The sequence below is a fragment of the Cornus florida genome, unplaced genomic scaffold (genome assembly GCF_030987335.1).
Source record: "Cornus florida cultivar Cherokee Brave unplaced genomic scaffold, ASM3098733v1 CherokeeBrave_3.0.0_Hap2_Chr11, whole genome shotgun sequence".
In the NCBI taxonomy this organism is placed as follows: Eukaryota; Viridiplantae; Streptophyta; class Magnoliopsida; order Cornales; family Cornaceae; genus Cornus; species Cornus florida.
In genome coordinates this window covers 70,891,160-70,913,470 of record NW_026775581.1, presented here as the reverse complement: position 1 = coordinate 70,913,470, position 22,311 = coordinate 70,891,160, and the positions used below count along the sequence as shown (strand labels likewise).

At 35.2% G+C, this 22,311-nt stretch overlaps 1 protein-coding gene across 1 annotated transcript; it reads right to left on the bottom strand.

The window, feature by feature from the left end:
• Positions 1 to 6,755: 6,755 nt before the first annotated feature.
• Positions 6,756 to 7,849, bottom strand: LOC132285273 (NDR1/HIN1-like protein 6). The gene has a single exon (XM_059787440.1). It carries the CDS (start codon positions 7,699 to 7,701, stop codon positions 6,934 to 6,936), a length of 768 nt encoding a protein of 255 aa, XP_059643423.1. The 5' UTR covers positions 7,702 to 7,849; the 3' UTR covers positions 6,756 to 6,933.
• Between the last annotated feature and the right edge of the window lie 14,462 nt (positions 7,850 to 22,311).

The following is a 22,311-nucleotide window of genomic DNA, read 5'->3' as shown; positions in this document are numbered from 1 at the left end:
TGCCCTTTTATATTTTAAAATATAAATTTTTATATATATATATATATATAGAGGCCCATGGATCGGCCACCAGAAAATGAAATTTTTTTTTAGGGCAAATCATTTCAGCCTCCATCTCTATTCTCGTTCTTAACTCTGAACTTGCCCTTTCTTTCTCTCTTTCTGTAACTGCAAACTACTACAAGAATCAGAAGTTCGAACCATATATTTTAGTTTATATATTTGTCTGTAAGAATCAAAAGTTCAAAACCCATATCGGCATCAGTTCAGATTGTTCAAAAAATCAAAACCCAATTTCAGATTGTTCAAAAAATCAAAACCCATATCGATCTTTCAGTTTCCATCGCCCGTTGTTCCAATTCGGGTTTGCCGTTCGCAAGCTTCAGCCAGTGACCCTCTTTCTTTCAACTTTCAAGCTTGCCCCCCTCTCTCTCTACAACTGCTAAATCAACTAATCAAGGTCTGTAATTCTTGTTTTGCAAACTAAATTCACATGTAATCAAGGGCAAAATTGGCATCAGAAATCACACACCAAGCCTCTCCTTCCCTTTCCCTTCATTTCTTCCCCTTTTTGGGAGGTTAAGAAATTTACTGTTGAAGCCTTGTGTTAACCCTCCAAGTCCTTCCCTTTCTTTCCAACAATTTTTGCCAAACACAAATTTTTAATTCCCTTCAATCACCTTCCCTTCCCTTTCCTCCCTTTTCCATTTCACCAAACTGACCCTAAACGTACATACATACTATCAGTATATGTGTGTGTGTGTGTGTGTGCGCGTGAATTAGAAGAGGGACTAATAGACAAAGGAGATGGAGAGTTCGATAGAGAGGAGGCGGGTGTGGCGCCGTGGTAGCAGAGTTGCCATTGGGGTAGCGGGAAAGGATAATGTCACCGTAGCTAGCTACATATGAATCTGATGGTGGAGATGGAGGATGGTTTGAGGGTGTTAAGGGAAGGAGTGACCATATTGATTGATTTGGGTTTGGTGTTGCGATTGGTGAGAAATTATGGTTAAGTCTTTAAAGATTGCTGGTGCGAGCATGGCGACCAAGGTCACTGTGTAGATTATAGAGGCCATGAATGGCAGCGATGCCTATTATAGGGCGGTCGCCAGCAACAAGTTCAAAAAGTTCATTTCCTTGCTTGATCGGACCAAAACTGGTCACGCCCGTTTCCAAAGAGGTCATGTTTCTTCCTCCTCCTCGATAACGACACAAAGCCCTAGAATCTGAGCCGTTCGTTCAAGCGACGGTCAATCATCACACGATAGAGGATAAACAGGGTTCGATTTCTAGGGTTTATTGTCCCATTCCAATTCAGCGTTTTCCTCCTCTGCCTCACAATTAACTATCACCAGTTGGTCAAAAATGAATCCACCACAACTCTTGTCTCCTTTATTTTTATCATGCTATTAGAGAGTTTCAGAGGAAGGGAGAGAGTTTCAGAGGGGTGAAGAAGAAAAGGGTAGTTTTGTGATTTAAAAAAAATTATTTTCAGTTTTTAATTTAACATTAAATAATAACAAGGTCAAATTTGTCATTTCATAATCCGATTGACGGGTCAATGTGATCACTTTTAAAAGTGCAGGGCTTTTTTTAAAAAATAAATTGTGGGTTTATAATCAAAATTTGAAAGTAGTGAGATTTTTATGAAATTAGTCTTTAAATTTGTAAGACAAAAGTATCCGTTTAATTATTTCTTCTCTCTCCTCACTTGGATGACGCGCGCGCGTGTTCGTTTCTTTTTTTTTTCTTCTTTTTTTTTCTCCCCTCACACTGTGTGTACGTGTGTGTTCTTTTCTTTTTTTTACCTCACACTGTACACCTACCTGTATATATAGATTGAATATCTATATATACAAACAACATCTTTGTCTATATATATATATATATATATATATATACACAAACAACAACTTTCTTTGATATTGATTAGCAAAGATTAGATACACAATCCGTGTATAGCTGAAAGACAATTAAAAAAAGAAATAAAAGAATTCATTAAAAAAAAAATTAGAAAGAAAATAATCATGAATGTTATTGATATATATGTACACATGTTTGTATATGCATACGGATCAATTTAGAAAAGAAGAAACAATTATAAAGATATTTGTTTTTTTTTATAAATTTATATTTTAAATGCCTCGTAATGATAAGAGATATTTAATTAACTAACGTGAAATTCAATTTTAAAAGTACAACTGCAAGAACACTCAACATGCGTGAGTGCAATTAACACTCCTTCATGTCATGTTTCTTAGACGACAAAATCCACCTTAAAAAGATCATCAACTTTATTGATTGGCATTTGATTAACTACTTAACCAATGATTTGGGCCATAAGCATATGCCAGATGATTATGTGATTACTTTGTGAAACAAATCAATCTGTTTGAATGAATTTAGACAGAAAAATTGAAAATTGTGGGGTTATAAACAATTCAGAGTCATGCGATCATTTAACAAAATATCACGTTGGAAACAACACAACTCCATGTATTGGAGGGGAAAACTGTGGGCCAAACCAATCTCTCTCTCTCTCTCCATGTAGTATATAATGCATGCGCGCGTGTACATGCATATATATATATATATATATATATATATATGGGTAAATTACTATTTTTTTATTTTTTATTTTTTGACCATAGGCAAAGTACACACTGTTAGAGTGTTAATTATCAAACCAAAAGACTTTATTATGTTTTTATTAATTTTTTCAATCTTATAAACAATATACTACCATACCTATTTTTTTATATATACATATAAAATCCTAATCAAATTGTTAAAAAAAACCTAATCAAATGTCATTAACAAAAAAAAATAGTAAAAATTGTTTTTATAGAATTTATAATATAAATTTGATATGAAAATCAATATTTTGCATTTCAAAGGCATTTTATGGTTATTTTTGTCACTTCAAATCAAAATATTAAGATATTTTACTTACATGTAATTTGTCCAAATTTCAAAAAAAGTCGGTATAATTTATCTTATATGTATGTATGTGTGTGAAAATTACGCGTGTTAAGCCAAGAAAGCAGTATAGAAGTATAGAAGTATAAAGCCAAGCTAGAAAAGGCATACAAATCTTGAAGTAAAGCAAATAAATAAAGAACTTGCTCCAAATTTGTGGAAAAAATAGAGTTCAACACTTAATAAACGGAACCACAATGGGAGAAAGCAGTAAACTGGAGAGACTGAAAGGTATGGCCGTCAGTATGGCAACCGCTCTAAAGTTACAACCACAAGGCGCTCCGACACACAAAACCCCGCACAAGATCCAATCAAGGAGAAAATGATCAAATCTAAGCGGGGAAAAACCCAAAACCGGCCTATATCAGAGATCTAGCTGGAGAAAAGCAACAAATCTATCCATGTGAATCGAAAACAAAACAAACAAGAGCAAATCTAGTCGAACAAAACCGAAAACGGCGTAAAAAAACACTCACGAGTCCACTTATTTGAACACGCCGCAAATCTAGCCGAACAAAAACAAAAAAGGCATCAAAAAACACTCACAGAGCTCACTTATTCGAACACGTCAAATTATTGCAACTGTAAACTTGAACGGCAGATAGCAGCTCCCCACTACCATGAAAGGGAGCACAGAAGGAAGATGAGGAGGGCTGGTTTAGAGAGAGAAAGGTAGAGAGGGGTGGGAGCGTTTCTGTCGGCTGGTCTTTTTTCATTCGCGTTTTACACATTGAATGAACCCTATCTGAAAGATTGTGAAAGCCTTATAAATTTAAGCCGCTAATACATCCTATGCTACAGTTTACACTGCCACCGGCCCACCACAACCACTGCAATGTCACTCATAATGTCATGGATCCATCACTATGCAGGCTTTGTTCTCCATACAACATTTAATTACTACTAGTTTACTACTTCAATGACACTGACATTCTCAATATTACAATTTGTTTTCACAACTTTATGGTAGATTTTCACTAAAAAAATAGTATTCTTCTCTCCACGTGGGTTCAAGAAGTCTGATATCCACAAACTTTGACTTGTTTGGAAACACAGTTATGTTTGAAAATAAATAAATAAAAATTGTATAAAAATTCTGTTTAGTTTAATTTTAAATTTTTTTTTTTTTTGAAAAATTGGTTATAAAAATATATATTTTGTATCTTTTCTAAAATAGTTTCTTAAGTTCTTCAGAACTATTTTCTGATGACAAAAATAGTTTGGCACCAAATAAGGATAATAACTTTTTTTTGAAATAAATTCAATCATCATGTCTGATTTTTTTATTTATCAATTTTTTAATTTTGCAATTAGTTATTATTTGTGCATTTGTGGTTGGACCACAGTAGGAATGACCTTAGATGAGTTTATAATGTCTAATATGTACTTTAAATTAAAATCTCACCCATTTTCATATGATTATAATATAAAAAATGATTTAAAATATAAAATCAAACAATAAGCGCATCATTAATATTTTTGACTTTATGATAAAATCAATCTCTAATCACATATAATTAATCACGGCGTAATCAAGTCTTGTCCCATTTATAATGTCTAATGTGTAGTTTAAATTAAAATCTCACCCATTTTCATATGATTATAATATAAAAAATGATTTAAAATATAAAATCGAACAATAAGTGCGTCATTAATATTTTTTGACTTTATGATAAAACCAATCTCTAATCACATATAATTAATCACGGCATAATCAACTCTTGTCCCATTTATAATGTCTAATATGTAGTTTAAATTAAAATCTCACCCATTTTTATGTGATTATAATATGAAAAATGATTTAAAATCTAAAATCGAACAATAAGTGCTGTCATTAATATTTCTGACTTTATGATAAAATCAATCTCTAATCACATATAATTAATCACGGCATAATCAAATGGAAAAATAATGAAATTTAATGTGAATCTAATTTGTGGAGTCACCTTATATGCTAGTCAAAATGAAATTTAATTTGTTTATTTTATTTTGGTAAGTTGGTCGCAAAGCAATTACACATTAAATATATATATATATATAGATTTGAAAACTCCCACCGACACTAACTAAATAATGTTGGCTAGGTTAAATTAAGAAAGAACAATATAATTGGCAAGTGACAACCACTCGTCATCATGTGGGGAAGAGCTGCAAAACGTACCAAACGCGCATTTAGTTTGTTCACATGCTACTTTCTAAGAGATGTATAATTTATGTCAATTTGGAATGTCCTCTTCAATATGCCAACCACAACGAGGTGTTAATTTCATAAGCTTATTTATTCATAAGCTTTATATTTTATTCTCTCAAATTGTTTTGAACAACTCATTAATGAGAGGACATTCTTATTGATGGCTGAATCATAACTGCACAAATATGTAATTACAAAATTTAGAAAGTAATAGATAAGAAAATTAGAGAGGGTAATTGAATTTATTTCAAATATATATATATATTATCCTTATTTAGCAGGAAAATGACTGAATTTATTTTTTAAAAAAATTATTATCCTTATTTATCACTTTCTCCATTAACAAATGTCTATCAAATTAATAGATAAATATTAATTATCAAGAACACAATCTTTTATATATAAAAGAGGGATGCACAGTCTAATTATATATAGGATATGCAATCCCAAGTATCTCAAGAGTCTTTAAATAGATGCAATGTGATGTATATATAAAATAGATCACCAATGGTCTACAACTAATAGATCTGATTATATTAATAAGTAGCTAGATAGACATGTGAAGTAGTAGGTTTTTATTTTTCTCGATAAATACTTCATTCTCTCTTTCTTTTTCTTCTGTTTTTGTCCATCCAAATAAGACCTTAATGATCTATGACATTCTCATTCAAATTATTGAATTTACAATTCATTTCAAACCTCCATTTATTTTAAAGTAACAAAAATCAAATGAAACAACAAATGAATAAATTATTCATTACAATTATTACACCGGTGAAATGAACATACAATATATATCTACTTTGATGGAAAGCAATAAGTAATTTTCCCAATGAGTACCATTGTTATTGTATTTGTATCAAAGCCTATGGAATTTGAATCAATGTATTTAGAATCACTAAAGGTCAATACTTCAGTCCAACTCACAATTATGACTCAACATCAAGCTAAAAAACCTCTTTACATTCAATCATTCAATAAATGAATAGCTAAGTGAGGAGTCAACGTCGACATGCACAACAGGAATGGGACCAGTAATCTCCTTCCTATCATCATCAACTCAACCATGTTTATAAGGGTAATGACAAGGAAATCGAAAAAGAATTATCGACCTAATTGATCATTCTTATAATTTTATCACGTGTTAAATAATTATTTTTAAAAATTATTTAAATGAATGAGATAGACAAAAACACGATACTTATTCATCTTCCTATCATTATTCAGTATAAAAAAGTGAAGGCCAAGATACCCATTTTTATACCCAAAAAAAAAAAAAAAAGTTACTGCACTAAAAAAATTCCTGTCAGAAAGAGGAGCATTTTCACACTATAATTTTCCTTTCTTTTCTTAGAAACCAAGCAACATGAAAGATATCATAAGAATTAAATCGCCTAGCGTGACAAATATATTTCCTCAAACAAATAGCATTAGATACATTGAAATGTCACCGAAATATTTCTTTAATATGGAAATGAAAATATAAAATGGAACTTAATTGTTGTTCATGAATCAAATTTGATGCAATCCTTCCCTACCATATCACAATTATTACTACTATATATCTGAAATATATATATATATATATATGCAATCACTTTCTATATCCATCACCCATAAATCTTCCTTCATTTACAAGCACAGAAAATGAGCAAAAAAACAGAAAAATAAAATAAAATAAAATATTCCTCACAACAAATTGAATAAAGAAACTAAATTCAAAACAAAATAAAAATGGAAAATAAAACTTTCTTGAACTTTCTTCATATCGTCCATTTCCAGATCTTGATCCGGGGATAAACCTTACACTTCGCGTCCGACGTCGTCGCCGTCGTCGACGTCTTTCCGGTCGGCACGGCAGCTTTAATACCCTTGCACGAAACCCTAATCGCCACTTTCGTCGTCTTCAACCCCCCGATCTTCACTTTCACCTTCGTGTCCAGCTGGATTTTCAAATCTAATCCATTCTTGTTCTTCAGATCTGACTTCAATGTACTAATTGAGGTACTATCCATGCTCTGAGCACTGCTTGTGATCGTTGATCTCAGAGTCGTTGTGTTCTTCGTGCCGTGAACGAACGCGGGAATTGATCCGTCGCCGACGTTGATTCCGTCGGCGGTGACTTTGATTTTCATGGGGTCGTAGAAGAAGACGAGCTTTTTGTTAGGGTTTTGGGCGGTGACGGTGAGGTTGAACTTGGAGTTGAGCTGCGAAGACGAAGTGAAGTTGAATTGGGAGATTCGGAGGGAGGAGACGGAGAAGGAGGGGCGGTGGGGGCGGTAGAGGACCCAGAGGACGGCGCCGGCGACGGTGGCGAGGACGATGAGGGTAATGAAAAAGAGGGTGATGCAGAGGCAGAAGGAGCAGCAGCAGCTACGGCCGCGGCGGCGGCTGTGGTGGGGCTGCGGGCGGTAGGCAGGGCGGGTGGTGTTGTATAGCTGAGCTTTGTTGGCGGGAAACGACGGGTTGCCGCCGTGTGCTGCGGCGGTGCCGTTGGTGGCGGGTTTGGAAGGGTAGACTCTGTCTGTCATGTTTAATTCTCTTGGAAATTGTGTAGGATTTAGGGTTTCTTAGACTGATTTTTATTTATGAAAGTTGGTGTGTGTGTGTCTGTGTGTGAGAGACTCGTAAAGAGAGGGAATGGAAGGTGGAATGGCAAGAGGAGGAAGACAGAGATACTTTAATATAAATATTGGTGCAAGTTACCAAAATAATCTTAACACGCTCGTTATTAGCGCGTAATTTTTAAGAGAAAATTAATAATATTTTTGTTTTATTACCGCGTATTTTGAAGATAAATTTAATAATATTTTTGTTACGTTAACAGTCTAACTACTCATTCTTGTTTGTTTGTTTTTTTTTTTTTTACTGACTATTCCATTCTTATTCTTGTTAATTAAAGGTGATTTTTTATAATACTTGACATCTGTATTCATCTAATTTTTGTTAATTAGGGGCGTGTTCAAGTATTTTTTTTTAAAATTTTTGTCATTTTAACTTGCAACTAATGGAACCTTCACAATTTTGGCATTGTTGGCACCAAAACTTGGCAGCCATTTCAGCGATGACGTGGACCAATGAAAAGCTGATAAGTATTTTTAACATGGCGTCAAGGGAATCAGCCAGTTAAGAAATATCAGGAGCAAGTATTGGAGAAAGTTACTCAGCCACTTCATTAACAAGGCAGTTGCTAAAATATAGCAACAAACATTTGACTTTATTCAAGTTGGGTTATCAACAGGAAAGGAAAGACTAAAGTTTTAAGGAAATCAGACAACTGAATTCCTATTTTATAGGAATTCTAGTTGGATGGAACAAGGAAAAAATACAAAAGGCAGCCGCGTCATGAATATAAAAGCGATAAATGGCTTTTGGGCAATTTAAGGGAAGAAATGGTGACCAAGTATAAGGAAAGAAGTTGCTAAAAATTAGCAACTTTCCAGCAACTTTTCAGCAACAATTCGACAACTTGCATTTGACTAAATCAAGGGGAGTTTTCAACAAGGAGTTTCTATTGAAGCAAGAAGAAAAGAGACGCAAAAGACTACTGGAACGGGTTTAGTTTGAGTAATAAAGTGAAGAAAATCAAGGAGCAAAGAGATTTTCTAGCAATTAATTAGGAAAATAAGTTGAGATAGAACTTCTATAAATAGAAGTATTGTATTCCATTTTCAATTCGTCCAGCACCACCACAAAACATGCATTTCAACTAAAAATGTTTTCAATTGACTCTACGTCATTTTTTCCTATCAGTTTCTTTATTTCAATTTAATGGCAATTGATTAGATCATTGTCAACTATTTCAATTCAGCCATTTACTTTCTTTCAATTTCAATTATGCCAATTTAAATTACGCAATTTTAGTTAGGCTTTTAATTCAATGGCAATTGATTAAATTCTTGCCATTGAATCGTAGTGACAATTGATTAAATTCTTGTCATTACTTGGCTGATGGCAATTGATTAAATTCTTGCTATCACGTTTCAGTGGTGATCGATTAAATTCTTTCCATTGTGTTTGGCTGATGGCGATTGATTAAGTTCTCGCCATCACGTTCGGCCGGCGATCGATTAAGTTCTTGCCGCCTGTCTTCACTCGGCCATTCCATCCATTCAAACATTCATCAGCCGTTGCATTTCTTTAGACACTCTAAAAAGTCCTTGCTACAAACAAGGCATAAAAGAACCTTGCTGGGAGTTCTTACTAGTCTCTCTCCCACACAATCGCCTGAGAGTCAGCCATCGAAAAAAGGGATAGGCTGGTGTTCAATTACATATTTTGGGTATTTTGTACAAATACTCTGGCACGCCCGCGAAGAGTCCATCGACCGGCGTAGGGAACAAAAACCGCGCGAACACGTTTTGGCACGCCCGGTGGGACCACTACTAGAGTGTTATAAAAGAGGCAAATATGCCGCGGCTCACAAAAAATTCTAAGGCCGTGGCTACTGATGAAGATTTGGAGGAAGGCGATCAGCCAGTACAGGCTGAGAACTCTGCAGCAGGTCCTACTGATAAGTTAGCCGTACTTCAGGCACAGGTTAGCTCCTTGGTAGATGCAATGGGAAGGATGGGAGCACGCTACAACGACTTGCATGAAAATATGTCCCAACTCTCAGCCTTTATTTTGAACAAGCCGACTCAAGCTAGCAGCTCCAACAATCAGGAATCGGCTTCTCAGCCGAATCTATCCCAAGCTGCTCGGCCAGAGAGGGCCATTGAAACATCACAGCCATGGCCGCCAATAGTGACACTCCAACCAGTTGCAACATCAAGTCAGCCGGTTCATACGCTACTCACCTGGGCAGAAAGCTATCCTCAGCCTACGTTGGCAGGTTCTAATCAGCCACCAGTAGTAGGTTCGCAGCCACAGGTAATTCTACCAAACCCTCCTCGGATGCCTTTGAACTCGGGGGGCAATCAGATCAGGTGGAGGCCACCGAACCCACTGTATACTCATGTGCCGCCACAGGTAGGGCTCGGGGGGCAGAATATGGCTAATCAGCCACATGATTGGCCGAATTGCTATCAACCAGCGGCTAATCAGCCGCCAATTTTTAATCAGGTACCACCAATATTAAATCAGCAACCTCAAGTCATGTTAGATAGAAGACAATTAGCTGATTTACTCACAGAAGAATATGGCCTGGAACTTAGAGGTGCCGGCCGACCAATTTATAGAACTCCTTATCCAGAAGTGGTAGACCAAGTTGAGTTCCCTAGAGGATATAAAGTCCCTGACTTTGTAACCTTTAGTGGAGAGGGGAATCAATCGACCGTGGAACACATTGGCCGATTCACGGTTCAATGTGGAGAGGCCAGTGTTAGCCCGTGGTTGAAATTGAGACTTTTTCCTAACTCTTTGACAGGGGCAGCTTTTTCATGGTATATTCGTCTACCTCCTAACTCTGTTTTTAATTGGCCACAGATGGAGGAATTATTCCACAATCAGTTCTACCGTACGGAGACAGAACCTACTCTGGCCGATTTATCCAGGCTAAGTCAATTGCCTAGTGAATCGGTCGAGACATTTATTGCAAGATTCAGGAGAGCAAGATTAAGATGTCGTGTACCTCTTCCAGAACAGGAGTACATTCGTTTGGCTTTGAACGGCCTTGATTTTGAACTTCGGAAGAGGTTTGAAGGAGTTCCATTTCGTGACATGTATGACCTGGCCGAGAAAGCTACCAGGTATGAGTTGGTTCTTAAAGAGGAGAAAGAACGAAAAAATTCCTCTAAAGGTACGTACTATAGGGACCCCAACTATGAAGTTTATTCAACTGATGTGGTTGAAGAGGAAGATTTTGAAGCTAATTTAGCCGAAGTCATTCTAAATAAACCTTATGTATGTGACGCTTTAACAAAACCAAATGTATCCACCAGTGGTACTCAGCCATCGACTTCATCGGCCAGGAAGGGTACGGCTGATACTAGTAAGGTTTATACGTTTGATCTGGCCAAAACAGAACAAATTTTTGATCATTTGTTGGCCGACAAACAAATCGTTTTGCCAAAAGGACACAATATACCATCGACCAATGATTTAAAAGGAAGAGAGTTCTGTAAATTTCATAATTCATGGAATCATACTACTAACAATTGTTATGTATTTAGAAATGTATTGCAGAAATCTATCGATGAAGGTGTATTGAAATTCCTTGAAAAGAAGCCAGATGTAATGGGGGTTGATGGCGATCCATTTCCTAATATTGTCAGTACCAATGTAATCAGCCTGGCAACTGAAAAAGCCGCTGATAATGGTAGACAGGAAAGATTACCAAAAGTTCTTGGTAGTTCATCGGCCAGTAATGATGAGCAGAAAGTTAAGGACTTGGAAATTCAGTTAAGAGAAGCTCAAATTGCCCTCATCAACCATGGTTGTTGTCCAAATTGCAAAGGCCGAAGGAATGACTCAAACAAGAGGGGCTATTTCCAATCAACCAGAAGCGCAGTGTCCATGAAAGGTTAGGCCATCAGCCTAGACAGAATCACGAAGAAATCAATCGATCAATATTTAGAGAAAATGGGCCGAGGGCAGTGAGAATCATTCGGTCATCGGTGGCCGATAGAGTCCTGCCAGAACAACATTTTTATCTTAGTTTCAAAAGGAAACCAACAATTCAGTCAGAAATATGGGTTCAAAAAGGAGAAGAATCTAGCCGTGTAAGAACGGTTAGACCTCCTTTGGTTGACCATGGCAGATGGACTCGAGTAAGTCACCCAAAGTTTCCTAAGCAGCCTCCTACACGTACCCAAAAAAGGAGGATGCAAAGGAAAAATGCAGAACTCAAAAGGAAAGAAGACAAGATCGACCATGATCAACTAGAAAGGAAAAATGAACCAGTGGTGGCTGAAGACATGGAGGTCGCTACATCCTTTGAGAATAAGGCATGCTTTTATGAAGAAAAAGATGATCAGCCAGACCAGGATCCAAAGCATGCGGCCAAGTACAGAATTCGTTTTGGTTCTCTCCCGGATGAGGTAAATTGTAACATGGTATTTGTTTTGCCTTCTGTGTTTGAAGCAAGGATAGAACCAATGATGAACAGGGATGTTGAGTCAGCCAAGCAGGAAGAAAAGGCTGAATCTTCAGAAATTAAGAACGATTCGACAAGTTCATCGGCCGGGATAGGATTGATCTCTCAGGATCAGCCATCTGAGGCCGATAAAATTATTTTTGAAAAACCACCTTTGTCCATGACACAACAGTTGAGGCCGTTGTATGTTAAAGTATGGGTTGAGGGTCAGCCAATCAATAGGGTTTTGGTTGACAATGGTTCGGTGGTGAATGTCATTCCATCAACTACTTTGAAGAAATTGGGTAAAACCATGGATGATGTAGTTCCAACCGACGTGGCCATCAGTGGTTTTAATGGAGGATCTAGTAACACCAAAGGTATTCTACCTTTGGAAATTACTATTGGCGGTAAGACATCCTTTACGGCTTTCTTTATCATTGATTCAACCGCGGCCTATAATCTCCTTTTAGGCCGAGATTGGATTCATCCTAACATATGCATCCCATCAACCTTGCATCAAATGTTGATTTTTTGGGACGGAAATGAGGTAAAAATTGTTGAGGCCGATAACAAACCCTTTATAGCTAGGGTGTATTCGGCTGAGGCTGCACTTTATGATGAAATTGTTGTACCTATCAAATTTGTTGGCATTAACAGGATGGGACGACCAGCAGCGGCAACAATGAAGAAGAATTTAATTAATGCTGATATTAAAGAATTATTGTCAGAAGCAGCTCGGCCGAAAATTGATATTTTCAGGTCGACCATCAAGGACATTGAAGATGTTACTGATGGATCACAAAACCAATGAAGAAAAGAAGCGGCAAGCTTTCAGGGCCGCTTGCATCAGACTGAAAGCATATCTGGCTGAGAAGAGACTGGCCAGAGAAGAACAACTATATGAAGAGGTATCGGCCAGCACGGCCGATATAATTGAAGAAGGTTTCGAAAAGCTGGATGCAATCCAACTTGAAGATTTGGAGTCAGCCCCTTCCAGGATGGAAGATAATAAAGTAGAGGTGCAAGATCCTTTATTGGAAATAAATGTTGGTACTAAAAAAGATAATCGGCCATTATTTGTTAGTGCTTTGCTTGAGCCTAAATTCCAGGCCGATTTGATTAAATTATTAAATGAATATAAGGATTGCTTTGCTTGGAGTTATGAAGAGATGCCTGGCCTGTCTAGAAAATTGGTAGAACATAGATTACCGATCAAGAAAGATTTTCAGCCATATAAACAACCCCCAAGAAGGATGTCTTCGGAAGTAATGCTCAAAATTAAAGAAGAAATTGAAAGACTTCTTAAGGCAGGATTTATTCGAACAGTTAGGTATGTTGAATGGTTGTCTAATGTTGTTCCTGTAATGAAAAAGAATGGCAAACTTAGAGTTTGTGTGGATTTTCGCAATTTAAATAATGCCACTCCAAAAGATGAATATCCAATGCCTGTGGCCGATCAACTTATTGATTCGGCCGCTAAGCATGAAATATTGTCTTTTATGGACGGCCATTCAGGTTATAATCAAATCTATTTAGCCGAGGAAGATGTTCATAAAACGGCTTTTAGATGTCCTGGGTCAATTGGTACTTTTGAGTGGATTGTGATGCCATTTGGCCTAAAAAATGCCGGGGCTACTTATCAAAGGGCAATGAATTCTATCTTTCATGATATGATTGGCCGATTCATGGAAATTTATATAGATGATGTAGTTGTGAAATCATCGGCCAAGAGACAGCATTTGGAACACTTGAAAAGGGCCTTTGAAAGGATGAGGATTCACAAATTGAAAATGAACCCATTGAAGTGCGCATTTGGAGTTTCAGCCGGGAATTTCTTGGGGTTCTTGGTACATAAACGAGGTATTGAAGTTGATCAGAACAAAGTCAAAGCTATTATAAATGCTAGGGCCCCAGCCAACAAAAAACAAGTGCAAAGGTTCCTCGGCCAGGTAGGTTTTCTTAGAAGATTTATTTCTAACCATGCTGGCCGAGTGCATGTCTTTTCGACTTTAGTGAAATTAAAGTCACATGAGAAATTTCATTGGGACGAGTCCCATCAGAAGGCCTTTGAAAAAATAAAAGAGTATTTGGCAAACCCCCCGGTTGTAATGCCTCCAAGAAAGAAGTGGCCGTTAAAGCTTTATTTATCGGCCGCAGAAGAATCAATTGGTAGTATGCTCGCACAAGACAATGAACATGGAAAGGAGCAGGCTGTCTACTACCTGAGTAGAATACTGACTGATGTAGAATGCAGATATTCCTCAATTGAGAAGCTTTGTTTATCTTTGTACTATTCGGCCATGAAGTTGAGAGTATACATGCGGCCTGTTGATGTTTACATTCTTTGTCAGACTAACGTGATCAAGTATATGCTATCAAGGCCATTGATCACTGCCCGAATAGGTAAGTGGGCTTTGGCTTTGATGGAATTCAATTTTATCTACGTCTCACAAAAATCAGTAAAAGGAAGGGTTCTGGCTGATTTTTTGGCCGATCATCCTTCAACTGATATTGATCCATGGGTTTATGATGAATTTGAGTCATCAGCTATATTCTTGACTCCTTGGATCTTGATGTTTGATGGATCAAGCACGACTGATGGAGCAGGAGCAGGTATTGTTATTATTTCGCCAGCTGGCAGAAAGGCTTCATTCTCTTTCTTTTTAGATTTTAAATGTTCAAATAACCAGGCCGAATATGAAGCGCTTATAATCGGCCTAGAGATTTTAATTGAAATGGCTGTTAGAGATGTAAAGATTTTGGGAGATTCAAACTTAGTCCTTAGCCAAATTTCTGAAGATTTTAAGTGCCTAAGTTGGCAATTAAGGCCGTTTCATTCTCTGGCCACTTCATTAATTAATCAATTTGATAATGTTCAACTTAAGTTCTGGCCAAGACGGCAGAATAAGGAGGCCAACAGCATGGCCCAAGCAGCCTCTGGAATAAGAGTACCAGCCGGAATAGAAGATCAGTTGATAAAGATAACACGAAGATCTTTGCCATCGGCCGAATTGAGAAATACTATGTTGTTTGATACTTGGACAATTGATGTAGAAGATTTGGCCGACGATGACTGGAGGTTACCATTTATAATGTTTCTTCGAAATCCAAACATCAAGGCTGATAGAAGTATTAAAAGAAAAGCGATCAACTTTGTGCTTCTAGATGGGGATCTATACAGAAAAGGGTTAGAAGATGGGCTCCTACTACAATGCATAAGCAAGGAAGAATCACTTCAGGTTATGGCCGAGATACATAAGGGCAGCTGTGGGGCTCACCAAGCTGGGATTAAAATGAGATGGCTGATTCGCAGGTATGGATATTATTGGCCGAGGATGAGGAAAGATTGCATAGATTACTCAAAAGGTTGTCAAGCTTGTCAAAGACACGGGCCGATTCAAAATGTACCAGCAAAAGAATTACAGCCAATAATCAAACTTTAGCCATTCAGAGGTTGGGGCCTTGACCTTATTGGTAAAATTAATCCACCATCAAGCGAAGGCCATCACTGGGTGATTATTGCCACAGATTATTTTACTAAATGGATTGAGGCCAAGGCTTGCAAAGCGGAAAATCAGCCACCAGTGGTAAAACAATCACAGCAAGGTTGGTTGATTTACAATCAGCCACCTGCGGTAAATCAACCGGAAGTGATACATCTGCTAAAATCTTTTAACCTGGGAGGCAATCAGGTATGGTGGAGAGCTTCGAATCCACTTTATGCTCAGGAATTACCACAGCCAGGACTTGAAGGGAAATATTTAGCTAATCAGCCATAAGATTGGTCAAATTATAATCAGCCACTAGCGGAAAATCAGCCGCTAATGGTAAATTAATCGCAACAAGAATGGCCAAAATATCAGCCTGTTGCTTCCATACCACAACCTTCGATATTCGGGGGGCAGCCGATGGCTAATCAGCCACAAAGCTGGCAGAATTATAATTAGCCACTAGCTAAAATCAACCGCCAGTGGCATATCAGCCAAAACCTTTGGTACTTGGGGGGCAGTCGATGGCCAATCAGCCACAAATGGTAAATAAGCCGCTAGTGGTCGTTGATCATCCTAATCAGCCAATAATAGTCGATAATGTTTAGGTGGCCAATATTATTAAGCAAGAATATGGTAATAACCTTAGGGGAATAAGCCGACCAATGTACAAAAAGCCAAAACTAGCCACATCCGGCACTCGAACATTTACTGTATCGGCCAAAAATGGAGCTAATGATAAAGTCATAGGGGTCAACAATGATCTTTTCATAGCAGGTAGTAATGTGATTGGCCAGGCTCCCAAGGAAAAGTTTGATGAAGGGAATCAGCCTAAGGTTGCTGAGAGCAAACCGTCAGCCACTCCAAGTGTTAAAGCGGTGGAAGAATTAGAAGAATAATTGAAGGAAACACAATCTGCTCTAATTCAACATAGTTGTTGCCTTCAGCGGAAGGTTATTAACCGAGGTAAAATTCAAAATTTTCATAAAATAAAAGTCCAAACTCGATTTTTCTAACAGAAATGTTCAAGAGAGATTCACTTCTCAACGAAGTAAAAGAATTTCAGGATCAAATCGGCCAGATTACCAGAATGCTTGGCCGATAGTGGTATATAATCCTCAGCCAGAACCATCATTGACTGAGAGAATTCTTTTAGCTCGTCATCCTCAACCGAATTTCAAGAAAAGAAAGCGGGGATGGAAACTAAAAAGGGTTAAGTGGAGAAGAAATTCGCGGAAGAAAGTTTAAAAATTCAAGAGGATCAGCCATTAGAAAAGCTCTATACTGGCAGAATGTTGTTCTTTTAATGGAGAAGCCAGTTAGATCGGCCCAAATAATATTACATAACAACTTGATCCCGGCCGATCATGATCATACCTTACTAGTAGAGTTGGGAAACTTCAATGGTGAGGTCTATCATGTATTTATAAATGGCCAATGTTTTGAGAGGTATCAGCCAGCTTTGTGGGAATAATAGAAGAACCAGGATCGGTTAGCCCTGGCTCTGGCCGACGCAAAATAAAGACCAACATAGAGGTGGTTCGGAAGAAATAAAGTCTAGAAGCTCGCTAGCTGCCAGTTTCTTTCATGTTATAAAAATTCCAAAAATCTAATCGGCCTGAGTGGCCGATAAGACATTTGAAATTTGGGGGGCATTTGTTGGCACCAAAACTTGGCAGCCATCTCAGCGATGACGTGGACCAATGAAAAGCTGATAAGTATTTTTAACATGGCGTCAAGGGAATCAGCCAGTTAAGAAATATCAGGAGCAAGTATTGGAGAAAGTTACTCAGCCACTTCATTAACAAGGCAGTTGCTAAAATATAGCAACAAACATTTGACTTTATTCAAGTTGGGTTATCAACAGGAAAGGAAAGACTAAAGTTTTAAGGAAATCAGACAACTGAATTCATATTTTATAGGAATTCTAGTTGGATGGAACAAGGAAAAAATACAAAAGGCAGCCGCGTCATGAATATAAAAGCGATAAATGGCTTTTGGGCAATTTAAGGGAAGAAATGGTAACCAAGTATAAGGAAAGAAGTTGCTAAAAATTAGCAACTTTCCAGTAACTTCTTTAGCAACTTTTCAGCAACAATTCGACAACTTGCATTTGACTAAATCAAGGTGAGTTTTCAACAAGGAGTTTCTATTGAAGCAAGAAGAGAAGAGACGCAAAAGACTACTGGAACGTGGTTTAGTTTGAATAATAAAGTGAAGAAAATCAAGGAGCAAAGAGATTTTCTAGCAATTAATTAGGAAAATAAGTTGAGATAGAACTTTTATAAATAGAAGTATTGTATTCCATTTCCAATTCGTCCAGCACCACCACAAAACATGCATTTCAACTAAAAATGTTTTCAATTGACTCTACGTCATTTTTTCCTATTAGTTTCTTTATTTTAATTTAATGGCAATTGATTAGATCATTGTCAACTATTTCAATTCAGCCATTTACTTTCTTTCAATTTCAATTATGCCAATTTAAATTACGCAATTTTAGTTAGGCTTTTAATTCAATGGCAATTGATTAAATTCTTGCCATTGAATCGTAGTGACAATTGATTAAATTCTTGTCATTACTTGGCTGATGGCAATTGATTAAATTCTTGCTATCACGTTTCAGTGGTGATCGATTAAATTCTTGCCATTGTGTTTGGCTGATGGCGATTGATTAAGTTCTCGCCATCACGTTCGGCCGGCGATCGATTAAGTTCTTGCCGCATGTCTTCACTCGGCCATTCCATCCATTCAAACATTCATCAGCCGTTGCATTTCTTTAGACACTCTAAAAAGTCCTTACTACAAACAAGGCATAAAAGAACCTTGCTGGGAATTCTTACTAGTCTCTCTCCCACACAATCGCCTGAGAGTCAGCCATCGGAAAAAGGGATAGGCTGGTGTTCAATTACATATTTTGGGTATTTTGTACAAATACTCTGGCACGCCCGCGAAGAGTCCATCGACCGGCGTAGGGAACAAAAACCGCGCGAACAGGCATATACCACACTCTTTACGTTTTGTTAATTAATTCTAAAAAGAGATGGTGTATTATTATTATTTTTGTTCAGTTGATAAAAAATAAGAGAATAAACTCATAATTTAAATATTGTAATTTATAGAGGATAGTACTGTAATTTAAAATTAGGATGGTACTACTTGTCATTTCTCCTTTTTTTCCTTCTATTTTTTGGCAGATGAAATTTTTTAAGAGAGGAATAATGACTTGTAATTCCATTCTCCTTTCTTTTTTTTTTCTTCCATTTTTTGGCAGATGAAATTTTTTTAAGGAGGAATGATGACTCGTAATTCCATTCTCCTTTCTTTCCTTCTATCATCTAACACTAAATAAAGAAAATTCATTCATTTATTTCATTTTCTCTCTATATCTCTTCATTCCTTCCTATTAACACAGTGTTTGTCAACAATTAAGCACATATATATTTACACTTACTTACCAAAAAAAAAAAAAAAATCCTCCCTCATTTTATAATACCTTATCTTTACCCTTTTCACTATAATTTTTTTCTTCTTACCTTATTTATTTTCTTTACTCTCCCTTTCTCTTTATATATATATTTTTTCTTTTCACAAAATTCCTAATCTTTTAATTTTATTGTAAAAAAAAGTTAGGATTTTATTTAGGGCAAAGTACAAAAAAAAAAAAAAAACCCCATCGACTTGTAACCCTTTTTTCCAATAAATCCTCCTGTCTAATTTTTTACCAAAGAACCCCCTCAACTATGTGAAGGGGGTAAAAGAGTTGATATTTAGACCAAAATGTTGTTTATTTACATATTAATTCTCCCGAACTTCAAAAATTCATATATCACAAACAGTGCATTTAAAAATTGTAAATAAGATATACACGAAAAACGTATAATATAAAGATTTCAGAAATATAAGATTTTGTACAACAAACTTTCATAACCAGAGAGAAATAAGAAATCTAAAAATAAAACTAAAATACTTGAAAGAAATTTTTTAGAATTATTCATCTACGTATGGAGCCGAATATAAAAATTTAACCCCAACAGAGATCGATCTAATGAGGTATCATATTTTGCATAAAAGTATTTTCATTATTTTATAGGCACACCATTTAAAAATAAAATAAATATCCGGTCTCTATTAGAGCTATTTTTTTTATATGTTATTCTCCATATGAAAATGAATAATTCTGAAAATTTTCTTGCAAATAACCAGAGTATTTTATACAAATAAAATAAAGTAAGATTGTTGCATAGATTTTTAGATTGTCTATTTCTCTTTGGTTAAAGTTTTGTTAAACAAATCTTATATTTCTGAAATCCCTGTTTTATAAGTTTTCCGTGCATATATTATTTACAATATTTGGAAAGGGTTACACGTTGAGGAAGTTCTTTGGTAAAAAATTAGATAAAAGTTTACTGAAAAAGATTACAAGTTGAGGGTGTTTTTTTTTTCTTTTTTTTTCTTTTTTTTCTTTCTTTCTGTACTATGTCTTTTATTTGTCAACAAGTAGAAAGTAAACTTAAATATTCAAATAAATTATAATTGATTCTTAAAAATTACATACAAAAAAATAAATGAAACTAAACTCAAAGCATAAAATAGAAAAGATTTTTTTTAAAAAATTAACATTCCCATCACCATCCAAATTAATTTTTAAAAATTACGTCACTAAAAAAAAAAAAAAAAAAAAAAATTCAAACATAAACTCATAGCATAAAACACAAAAGAAAAATAAAAGAAATAAAAGAAAAATAATGAAGTTTTAATAGTTACTCAAAAAAATTTATGCTAACAAGATCAATTACATATTAAATTTTTTTATTTCTTTATTTGTGAAATTTTAAATCTTATACTATTACTTACAAAGATCAATATCAAATCCAAAAGAGGGAGAAGAAAAAATTAATAGAATACATAGAAAGAGGAAAGGTTGAAAGCAAGGAAGAAGGTTAACAAAAAAAAACCGTATGATATCAAAAACATTGATTGGGAAATAGGAGGAAATAAAAAGATTTTACCACAACTTAAAAGGATAGGGTGGTATTTGAGAAAAACAATTACAGTATTAATTTTTAAAGTCAAGGTTAAATGTGTCATTTTATTTAAAATTAGAGTGCAGTAATATAAAAGTGGAGCATAAATATGACCTTCCATGTATACACACACATAATGATTTAATTAGTAAGAAAATAGGGATCGGATTTTCAGGTGTTGACTCAAATTAATTCGAAATATTTTATTATTATTATTATCATGACGGTTGACTTTCATAATGCAATTGGACAGACTCGAGCCTTTTGCTTTTCAATTTCAAACAAGCTCAATTTTGGTTTAAATTATGTATATAGTCCAAGCTCAAATACTTGAGCGTGAGATTGGTCTGATACAATTTTGTCATAGAATTATTAACTAAAATTTCATAAACTATCATTTTCATTTCATAAGCACTTTTAAGAGCCTACTACTTAAAAATAATTTATTTAAAAAAATTGTGTTTAGATGTGTTTGGAAACCATTAAAAACACTTTTAATGGTTACCAAATTTAGCTCCATAAAAGTGTTTTTGAATGAAATTATAATTTGGAGCTTTTAAAACTGCTTTATAATAGATGTTGAATATTTTAGTTAATTTTTTTTTCATTAGTCAATTATGTCCTTTTTATTTTTTATAAAGACAATTACACTTATTCCTTAATAAATTTACTATTATCAAATATGGTAACATCCTATTAAAGAATATTATTGTAAAATTAGCAATAGAAATATTAAAAAAATATTGTTACATAATAAATTAAAAAATAATTTAATTATAAAAAATACTTATTATAATGTGTCACCAAACACCTAACATTGCTAAACACATTTTTTAGCAATTTTTTGATAGCTCTATTGATAAAAAAGTTTATTTTTTTTTATTTTATTCCAACAACAATCTCAAAAGGGCTCTAATAAGAAATTTAAAAACTCTCAAGAATTTTTAAACAACAATTTTAAAATATGTTCAGTAAACAATCAAGTAACAACTTATACATATTCATTAATTATAAATTTCTTTCTTCCTTTTTTTATTTTTATTTTTTATTTTTTTTTATACACATTAATACTTGCTTAACCGGGGAAAAAAAAAAAAATCATGTAACAACTTATAAAATGTTAAGATTTGTTAAAACTATACGCTGATTCATATTTATGTATCGATCCTAATTCCAAAGCAAATTTAACTTAAATCGAAATTTTTCAACGCGCCCTCAACGGCCAGTATAGAAATTGTTACAAATATATGAAAATTTGAGTTTATATTTGAATCACAGTATACCGTATTTAGATGAATATCAGTGTAAATCGATTAAATTGACCAATTTATAAAAATATGTAACAATATTAAACTCTTAAAAAATAATTACAAACTGATCAATATGTCGCGAATCGATTTTGCGGAATCGCGAACCATAAACTAAATTACATCCAAATTATGTTTAACTATCAAATAATTGAATATAGTATTTAGCTATGATAAAATAATAATTATTTATTTGAGTGTACAAAACACGCGCTTTGTAGAAAGTGTAGGTCCTACTTGTCCACCTCATTCTCAATTCACACAGATGTCTCCACCACACCAACTCTGGACTCTCTCACCT